At 37.8% G+C, this 9591-nt stretch overlaps 3 protein-coding genes across 5 annotated transcripts; 1 reads left to right on the forward strand and 2 right to left on the reverse strand.

The window, feature by feature from the left end:
• Positions 1 to 274: 274 nt before the first annotated feature.
• On the forward strand, positions 275 to 4843 carry Ctns (Cystinosin). Of its 3 annotated transcripts, XM_065475550.1 has the most exons (11): positions 275 to 550; positions 609 to 696; positions 1460 to 1639; positions 1697 to 1837; positions 2000 to 2099; positions 2155 to 2274; positions 2330 to 2503; positions 2556 to 2673; positions 2731 to 2833; positions 4132 to 4214; positions 4538 to 4843. In XM_065475550.1, exons 1-10 carry the CDS (start codon positions 499 to 501, stop codon positions 4199 to 4201), a joined length of 1146 nt encoding a protein of 381 aa, XP_065331622.1. In that variant the 5' UTR covers positions 275 to 498; the 3' UTR covers positions 4202 to 4214; positions 4538 to 4843. The 3 variants fall into 3 exon arrangements, with proteins under 3 accessions (XP_065331622.1, XP_065331629.1, XP_065331617.1); XM_065475557.1 differs by lacking the exon at positions 4132 to 4214; XM_065475545.1 differs by lacking the exon at positions 4538 to 4843 and having other exon boundaries at positions 4132 to 4299.
• Positions 4844 to 4850: 7 nt separating this feature from the next.
• Positions 4851 to 7140, reverse strand: LOC135934054 (uncharacterized). Its single transcript, XM_065475569.1, has 3 exons — positions 7026 to 7140; positions 6408 to 6690; positions 4851 to 6344 (listed from the first exon to the last, which is right to left on the reverse strand). Exons 2-3 carry the CDS (start codon positions 6661 to 6663, stop codon positions 5455 to 5457), a joined length of 1146 nt encoding a protein of 381 aa, XP_065331641.1. The 5' UTR covers positions 6664 to 6690; positions 7026 to 7140; the 3' UTR covers positions 4851 to 5454.
• An 828-nt stretch (positions 7141 to 7968) lies between these two features.
• LOC135948073 (U11/U12 small nuclear ribonucleoprotein 35 kDa protein-like) lies at positions 7969 to 8807 on the reverse strand. Its single transcript, XM_065497140.1, has one exon. It carries the CDS (start codon positions 8666 to 8668, stop codon positions 8114 to 8116), a length of 555 nt encoding a protein of 184 aa, XP_065353212.1. The 5' UTR covers positions 8669 to 8807; the 3' UTR covers positions 7969 to 8113.
• Between the last annotated feature and the right edge of the window lie 784 nt (positions 8808 to 9591).

Below are 9591 nucleotides of genomic sequence, written 5' to 3' on the forward strand. Positions count from 1 at the left end.
GAACCAGTGTAGACTGCGCGGCAGGGGGAGACAAGGTCGGTCGGTGTCGGTGACCGCGTAATGCGTGGAGTGGACCGAAAAGTAAAAGTGTTTTACGTTTAGAACTTACAATACGGTCGCCCGCGTCATTAAAGAATAGGAGGAAAAGAAGCCATGGCGAGTGCGATATTGCATTACAAACAAAAAATTCCAGCCCGCCAAGCGAGTTTCGTTAGAGAAGAGGGCAATCGAGCGAACTGATTGGTTGATGTCTTTCACGTGATTGCGGTAAACAGCTACGCCCCTCTGGTTAGACAAAATGCAAAAGCTGGGTGTCGAGTGAAAAATATAAGTCGATCGCCGCTGTAATTAAGTGAAAAAGTCATGTTGGTCGAGAATTTTCACACTTGGACGAGGACAGGAGACCGCGGCAGAGCTTCTTGCTGCAGAGGAACGTAATTAAATTGCGGACACCTTGAGTTCAACATTTGAAGTCCGCCCCCAATTGTGACTCTTGAAATGGGTCGATCAGCCACTTTTTCAAAGCTCTTCTGCGCTTCAATTTTGATCGGTTTGTGGTTGAGATTTCTGGACAGTAATGGAATTAATAAGTTGTATATTACCATCAGCATTTTCTGCGGCCGAGACTTCCTTCAGTTTGGGCTCGCAGGAATTGGACATCCTGGTTGGCGAAACGAAAGTCATCAACCTTCAAGTGTGAGTAGATATAGTGTCATCAATCAAGAACGTTTGAAAATGAAAGCGAACTTAAAATTTAAATTTAAATCTAGAAGTGAAAAAAATTAGCCATGTTAATTGTTCTTTATCTTTCAAAGGGATTTTTTTAATTCTGTGTCCGAAGTCCATTTTATTATCACTGCGATTCCTTCAAAGTGATTTGATCCGCTTTGATTAAATTAATAATGGTTATCACCGAGTATGTATGTTTGTATGTATGCACGTTTAACTCTTCTAATCTTTTAACACAAACCTTGAATGAACTAATCTCATTGTCTCCATGATGCGCACATACTATCATTTATTTTAAAAATATTTTGGTTTTAAGTGTGTATTAGAAAGAGGAATTCCCGTTGTGTTCGTATTTAATTTCGTGTTTTGTGTCATACCAATTTTAGAGGAAGGGGGAGCTTTGAAGCCATATGATTAGTTGTTAATCCGTGTCTCGTGATTGAAACCCCCACAAAAGCCTTTATAATGGGAAGCGTAGAAACAAGATTAAGTAATGTTTCATGTCTGTAAGTTTCCATTGATTTTTTTAAATAAATATGAATGTACACTAACCAAAGTGAAAAAAGTATGAATTTAGAATTCAAATAATTTACTAAACAAATCCAGCATGCACTAGAATGAACGTAAAATTAAGCCGGCGTAAGAACTCCGGTTGAGTAAGTTTAATTTTATTATATCCTAAACTATCGTAAATATTTTTTTAATTCGCCCCAAAAATGATTGTTTCCAGTACCGACCTCACGCAAAGAGTGAACGCGTCAGTGCAAACATTGCACTCAGGGATTTTGGAGCTGAACCCAAAGTCAATTATTATTAATCCTCCTGCAAATGACATCTACCCCATCGAAGTGACATCAATCGAAGCTGGCTACACTACTATCCTACTAAGTATCGACCCAGCCATCGCTGAGTAATTAAAAAATTGGGCCATTTTACGAGAGAGAGTTAACAATAATTTCCACTGCAGTGTTTACGATGCGTTTATCCGCGTCACTTCTCTGCACTCGATTGAGCTTTACCACTTCAGCGAGGTCATTGGATGGATCTACTTTGTGGCCTGGTCCGTTTCCTTCTACCCACAAATCTATGAAAACTGGAAGCGGAAAAGGTAAAAAGCACAAGGCTTCTATGCCGCATCACGTCTCCTAGATTTCCAGACTTTTTTTTCTGTGCTTTCGATTTTCATTTAAGCATCAAATTATGCAATTTTAATATTTTTTGCCTTTATTAAAACATACTATCAAGAATGCTTACCTTTTTTTTATTTCAGTGTTGTTGGTCTCAATTTCGACTTTCTGGCTTTAAACATCATCGGCTTCACCATGTACTCCATTTTTAACTGTGGTCTATTTTGGATTCCTTCCATCCAGGTTTTTAACCAATTAAATTAATCAACTGCGTTTTTAAATCTTAAAATTATACTAGGATGAGTATTATGAAAAACATCCAAGAGGCATGATTCCTGTTTTGGCCCAAGACATCTTTTTCGGCCTCCACGCGATGTTCGCAACAGTTATAACAATCACACAATGCTTCTTTTACGAGGTAAAGACTTTTCTATGATTTTCAACATTAAAATTGAATATGAATCATGTTACAGCGTGCAAACCAAAGAGTTTCGTGGACCGCAAGAGGCATAATAGTGGTGTTTGCTCTCTTCCTGTTGATCAGCACTATTGTGGCCGCCGCCACAGACAAACTCACTTGGCTTGACATCCTTTACTTTTGCTCATACGTCAAGTTGGCCATCACTCTGATCAAATACATTCCTCAGGTAAATTATTTAAAAACATGATTGGCTCGCTCTAAGCTTGATGTGTCATCAGGCTTACATGAATTACAAAAGGAAGAGCACGGTGGGATGGAGCATCGGCAACATTTTCCTTGACTTTACTGGCGGCGCTCTCAGCATGATGCAGATGATGGTCAACGCCCACAACTACAGTAAGGAGCTACCAAAATATTGTATTTTTTGTGTTAAGTAATTTCTTATTTTTTCAGACGACTGGCAATCTATTTTCGGCGACCCTACGAAATTCGGATTGGGACTGTTCTCCGTCGTGTTTGACATCTTCTTCATATTCCAACATTATGTGCTATACAGGTAAGAATTTAACTTGCATTTTCAGATTTGGCAACATGTGTTACACGATTCGTCTTGTAATGACACGCGCCAAACCAGTTCATACCCAAACTAGTGGTTTCATCTGCCTTGATAACGTCAGGATTTCCCTAAACAAAAGAGCTGAATAGCTTGTAAGCCTCTATGATCAAGTGGAGACAGTGATAATACACGTTCGCAGACGGTTTTCCAGACGTACCCTAACGAGATAGCTGCAGCTCTTCAATCTCATTTGTAAAACGCATGCTATTTTTCTGATATTATCGTTTTATCATGGAATTGTTTATGAACCTCGCTGCATCAAACTTTTATTGAAAAATTAGCATTGGTCAGGTGATACATTTTTTTATATTTTAAATTACTTTCCAGTATTTTTTTTCCTGCTTTTTTAAGTCGAAGACCATGCCTGTAGTGTCTGACAAATTTGATTTGATTTAAGTTAGTTTCCGTACATTTTTACATGCTTCTTCACTTTCTTGATTGAATTATGATGAAAATTCTGATATTGTTTATATTTATAGTCTTGAATTAACAATGAATTGTCCTGCTATATCATTGATTTCAAGTAACAAAAACCTATTTTTGTTCCATAATTATGTTTTTTGGTTTATAAATATTCTTCTTGACGAGACAAATCGTTTGGTGTAGAATTTTTTAATTTCTGGTAAACCGTTGAGGCCACTTTGAGCAAGTCGTAGTTTAAAAAGAAAAAATCACCAAAGACATTTATTAACATGTTATGAAAGCTGATCAAATTTGCTGTATTTTACACAGCCAACAATTTTATTAAATGGAATAATTATTTATTAAAATTAAATTTTTACGTTTTTGGTAGAATATTCCTTTATAAATTACATTTTTACGTTTTTGGTAGAATATTCCTTTATAAATTACATTTTTACTATGTACAAGGCAATTTTTAATTATTTCTAACCCTTGTCACTCGCAACAAATCAAAAACAAATATTACATATCGATCGATTTTTCTCATCAAGAAAATGTATTCCAAATTTCACAAAGATTAAAAAAATTGCCGATTAAATAAATTCTATTGAACTCCCCTTAAAACCATATTGTAAATTCTGCTAGAATAGCTCACCTAGTACCTTTTATCGGCCATTTTATTCAATTCTACATAATTTTATTGAGAGCAAATATTTTGCAATACCAGATTTCTTTGTTAAATAAATATTGTTTCTTGTTCAGTAACTTAAACCCCATCTCCATCTTCCTGCATGATGTAATCTCATCCTTCTCTTTTTTGTTATGCGTTTTTGCAGACAATCTCGCAAGGACGTTGCTGCTGATCCTGAAAAACCCGAGAAAACTGGAAAAGATGAAATTCTGTGATAGATATTTTGCAGTATAGCTCGCTATTTATTTTTATACTTTGATTATCATGCATGTACCACTTAAATGAAAATTCAAATAAAACTTAAGTCATTACTGTTGTCTGCTTTCTCTTATACTTAAAACACTTACAACTAGCTTCACTCTGAACTGAAGTGGATAATTAAATTTCTCTTTGCAGGAAAATATCCAGACGAATTATGAATTTAAAAAAAGGGATAAGGAGACCTTCGGAACATTAAGACAAAAGTTCCTAAGCAATCAGACCGCACGAGAAATTCAATCAGTACAAAATGCAAATGTGCTTAATCATGGCTCTCGCTCATTTGCCTGCAGGCACTCTTACGAAAGAATCGAGGGCGCCAATTCTGAAGCAGCGCGGCCGATTTACTCCTGATTGCTGATGCACGCGCACGTCTTGTAAATGGAGACCTGCCGTCGGCGAGTTTGGTGATCTGTGACTGAACTGTGTTCGCTTTGGATAATTTTGAGCGATATAAACCTTTTAGTGAATGCGAACAATAAGCTGTTAAGATTTATTTGATTTTAATTGTGATTCTCATATGATTTAGCCTATATTATAATTTAATTTTTAGAGTGTAATGATATCACGTATAAAATAAATCACAAAAATAATTTTGTTCTGAATTGTTTTATTCTATTAAATGGTCGTATTTCAACAGTCAAAAATTAGAGACATATCTTTCTAGAGATTCCTTCGTGAATCGCAGTCTTAGGGGAAATATTTTACACCACTCATGGCTTGGTCATTTGGGATTTTGGAAAAAAAGTCTATGCCCATATGAACCTCTGCAACAGGAACGAAATGTCAAAGGATTTTTTCAAACCATATATTAAGCGTGAAAAATTTAGATCAGTCGTTAATTGTCAGAGATTAGATTTGAATCATTCAAATCTCTCGAGAACCCATATATTCAGTCTTTAGGCAATATCGCATTGCTGAATTCGCCACATATTTTCAACCATAATTCCGTTTTGCTCATGGCCGTAGAAAACAATTTTTACACGGAATATCATTCCCAACGATTCTACAGCGATTGTCTGGACTGAATTTGGTCGTCATCCCACAAAACAGAATTATTTCAAGTATAATGCACAGATGCAGGATTGAATTTGAATTCCTAGCGAAAGTGCCTCACAGTCTTAACAATAAAAGGAGGCGCCATCTAATGGCGGCTGTCCACTAATGGTGAATTATCAAGGCTCGTTTGGTGCTCTTCATCAAGGTATGGTCAAAACTGGATAACAAGTCCAAGGTCCTTGAGGAGGCGGTCACAACGTTCCAGTGAAACAATCAATGTTTTGGAAGTTGAATCACTTGCAACGTCCAAAGTTGGACAATGCTTTGAATGAGCAGGTGCCTGATCACCAACCAGCATCTTATCAAGTCTGGGGAGACACACTTTGGCAACTTTCATGTTGGTGAATGGCTCAAAGTGAAAATCAAAATCATCTGACTTCACGCCGCGGACAATGTGAGGATTTTCAATCAGGTACGTGATGCAATCCAGCCTTGATCTGAGAACCTTGCCGTCAGGTGCCGCATAGTACACATCAAATCTGTTTCCTAGTCGTTGTTTTGTTCTCATCGTGACGTATCTCATGAAGCCTGTAGGCACAGATGCATTGCGGAATCCTCTCTCAGAGTTAAGAACCCTGTATGAGACCGATTTGATGCGTTGCAAGGTGGGAAAATCATTCTTTCCGTATTTCGTCATGGATCTTTTGACTGGATTGACTGGATAGGGGGATTGACGGAATATTGGTGTCTCATCACAGTATGCAATCCTTTTCCTGGTCTTCTTTCCAGTCGTCTGAGCTCTTCCAGTCTGCTTCATGATCATCTTGAATTGCTCATGGGGAGAGTTGAAGTTCCGTTCGCAGTCAGCGGTCCAAGTTCTAGGTTGATCCTTATCTATATTTGGCACTTTTGGATGTTTTTCAGGAATGGGGCCCTTGTCTTCGCGGTTTGCAATCCTTTTCATAGACCTCTTTCGACGGGTCTGAGTTTTTTCAATCTGCGTCATCACCTTGGATTCTTTGTGAGGAGTGTTGAAGTCCTGATTGCAATCAGGTTTCTCCTTTTCTGTCTCCAGGAATATTTCGTCCTTGTCTTCGCTGTCTGCAATAAATTTTTTATGTGTTTTCCTGCTCATTCAAACGATCCAAATTCTGTGTTACTCACTGAAAGTGCTGCTGTTGACCAGTGCATCGAGTAAGAACCTTCTTGGGGGCCTCTTGACTCTCCTGTTCCTGCAGAAGACTGGCTCGATTTTCTTGTTTGCTTCAGCCAAGCGCGCTATAAGCTCAGACGCATATTGACGGGCCAAGTGCTGACTTTGATGTTGCTTGAAAATCTTGTCCAAATTTTCAGCAAGGATGCTCTGGCGATGCATTTTTGCTCTGCTTGGCTTATTGTTGAACCCAATTATTCGTGACATGATGCCTCCAGGATCACTGACGATCGACTTAGAAAATGCAGATTAAAAATATTATACATAATTATAATACATTCATATGTATATACATAATGCATAGTAATACATATTTAACAAAAAAATAGGATAAATGTGAGAATGGTTAGACGCGCTCGTCCGTATAAAATTGAAATTGTATGCAATTAATATTACATATTATTATGAATAAACTCGCAAGCACGAAAATTTTTGAAACATTCCGGATAATTTTCAGCTGTATGTGTATGTATTTTACGTTGTCTCTTAACACTTTTAACAAATTAAAAGTACAATACAAGAATTCTCGAGAGCACTAGCGTTCATATTACAGATATGTACATACTTACATTTTCAGCGTTACGTTACACCTCACTCCAATAACAGACGAATTATTATTTTTAATTTATTCTGTTTCATGAATTTGAAGCAGAGATCAAGGGAATGCGAGCCGCGAGACCTGCAGGCCGAAAAACATGTGGCACAGGCACATGTGCGCGGGGACATAGAGTCGGAACCAGCCGATTTCGGATTCGGAATCTCACGCGCTTCTACTGCTGGAACCAAAGTAGGGGAGGGGGAAAAGAGCGCAACGTGCTGGTGGATCGGATACTTGGAGAAGGGAATCAAGAGCGTGTGCCGTGCCAGGAGCCAGGACTGCCAGAAGAAATTTAAAAAAAAAAATTGTGGGAAAAAGGAGTGCTTCTAAGATTTTTTTTAAAGATTTTTATTGTTTTTTAATAATACTGAATTGATTTTTGTGCAGGAAAGTTATAAAAATAATCGTTCTTTTCTGAGACCAAAATATTTACTAGAATAGAGAAATATACATTTTTTCGATTTTTTTCCAGGTTTTCCATTTTAAGTTGCGAGAAAGTCGGCTGCAAGGTTTGCATGCTTATCAAGTAGAGAGCACCTTTATCTTTATTGAAAAATCATGTATGTATTTCGTCAAGAAAAAATTTAGCTCACCCCGTTGGATAGAACGCGAAAAGAGGAATCTTTATCAAGCGAAAAAATCATTGATATAATACATCATAGCGCTGATTTTTTCGTGAAATGGGCAAATTTAAACAATCATAACTGAACACGCAGTTCTTTGATATATTCCGCTTTTCGTTTGATTGCATTGTTTTTCAGGCGATTTGAGTCTATTTTCCCATTTCTTAATGAAACCCATATCTTCAAACTATTACCTAAATTTCAAAGCAATAACTTAATTTCAAATTTCAAAAACAAATTTTGAGGGCCATTAGTAATCCAGGCATAATACAGCAATAAAACGAGTCTTCATCTGTCCAATTTTTTACATTTATTTCAAACTACACACAGCTTTTCCTGCGAGTATTGAGCTATCCCATCAAAAATGTATATTAAATCGTTACAAAATATGGTCCCATGATTGGCAAGATTGCAACTGGAATGTATTTAAAAAAGTTTATTTGTGTCTCTGGAATTTTTTCTCTTCTTTCAAAATCGGCTTGAGGAATGGTCGATCAACCCCTCCAAATCTGAGCTGGCCTGAGTTTTTGTTTCCACCAAAACCTCCTCCGAGCCTCCTTGGCACCCAGCCTTTCATCGTCCTTCCAATCTCTCTGTCGACGAAAATGGTGCGCCCGTCGAGTTCCATCTTGTTTGCTTTTCTGCACGCGTCATCAACTGAGTACCTTGACCTGAACTCTATGAAGGCGTAACCTTTGGAGGTGCCTGTCACGATGTCTCGGACCAGGGTGCAATCAAGGATTTGGCCGTACTCGGAGAATACTCTTCTCAGGTCACTTTCGTTGGTTTTCAGATTCAGCCGGGCCACAAATATCGTGTACTCAGGTTTGGTTTTCAGGGTTGGATTAGGTGTGTAGTGGGCGAGCATCGCCCTGGCTACGGCGTTGTCGTGGGGCACTGTGTCTGTTTTGTCTATGGAACCGGCTTCGAGTGGGTTGTACTCCTTCGCCAGAGGAGACCACAGAGTATTTTTTGTGCTGCAAGACTGCATAATGGGTTGGCTTGTTCTACAGGATCAGCGGTAACTATAATGCTTTCAAGGTGTTAGTTACTCTTCGACGGAACCGTTCCACTTCTTGATGTTCACCAGCACCCAGGCAGGAACGACAAACAAACTGCCGCACATGACGCCACCAAGGATGAACTTCTCCTGTAGAGCGAGTTTGAAGATTACAATTTTATTTCACATGCTTTGAAAAAGTAAGGGTTTATAAACCGCAAGACAAGTTTGTTTTAAATGCAGTGCAATCTTATTTTCAATTTTGTTCCATTATCTTATTTACAGACATTATTATTTGAACTTAAGTTTATGTTCATTTTGTTAATTTGTTTTTAATTCAACCATGACCTCAACTTGGACCATTGATAGACAAAAATTCAAGCGAAATTCATGGCAGAAGCATTTTTAAGCATTTTATCGTTAACTTTACAAATATCATCAAAGGTTTTTTATCTTTAACTAACATTCTGGATTTTTCTTTGTAAATAAAAGATTGAATAAAATGTCCAGCGCAAGTAATAAGAAAAAAAAACAATAAAAAACAGATGAAAAGAATATGCTACACTCTACATTTAGAATTGAACGTTTCTAGCAACAATTATTATTCTTACAGCAAGGGAAATTCTGATGGCTGGGGGTCCAGACAGTACGGTGTAGTTGCTTGTGTAATTGGTCCTGGCGATTACTTTGCTACCAGCGGCGCGCAGGGAATTTCTAGCCAATGCGGAAAACATCACAGCAACCTAAGAAGCGAAAATGAAGTTGAAATATTTGGGGCTTTGAATAGAATATTCTGATATTCGAAAAAAAATAGTTCACAAGTATGTATTCCCCAAGCAAAGCAAAAAATAGCCATGTAGATATTACCATTTTGAGGCGATCGCGCGTAGCAAGACTCGATTTTTGTGAGTTAA

The sequence above is a fragment of the Cloeon dipterum genome, chromosome 1, assembly GCF_949628265.1.
Source record: "Cloeon dipterum chromosome 1, ieCloDipt1.1, whole genome shotgun sequence".
NCBI classification, from domain to species: Eukaryota; Metazoa; Arthropoda; class Insecta; order Ephemeroptera; family Baetidae; genus Cloeon; species Cloeon dipterum.

Bases quoted from the DNA above. Each gene is read 5' to 3' on its own strand.
- LOC135948073 (XM_065497140.1), bottom strand. From the start codon at position 8,668: ATGCAGTCTTGCAGCACAAAAAATACTCTGTGGTCTCCTCTGGCGAAG.
- LOC135934054 (XM_065475569.1), bottom strand. From the start codon at position 6,663: ATGTCACGAATAATTGGGTTCAACAATAAGCCAAGCAGAGCAAAAATG. The intron at 6,345-6,407 runs GTGAGTAACACA...AATTTATTGCAG, and splicing joins GGTCAACAGCAGCACTTTCA to ACAGCGAAGACAAGGACGAA.
- Ctns (XM_065475550.1), top strand. From the start codon at position 499: ATGGGTCGATCAGCCACTTTTTCAAAGCTCTTCTGCGCTTCAATTTTG. The intron at 2,275-2,329 runs GTAAAGACTTTT...ATCATGTTACAG, and splicing joins CACAATGCTTCTTTTACGAG to CGTGCAAACCAAAGAGTTTC. The intron at 2,504-2,555 runs GTAAATTATTTA...ATGTGTCATCAG, and splicing joins TGATCAAATACATTCCTCAG to GCTTACATGAATTACAAAAG.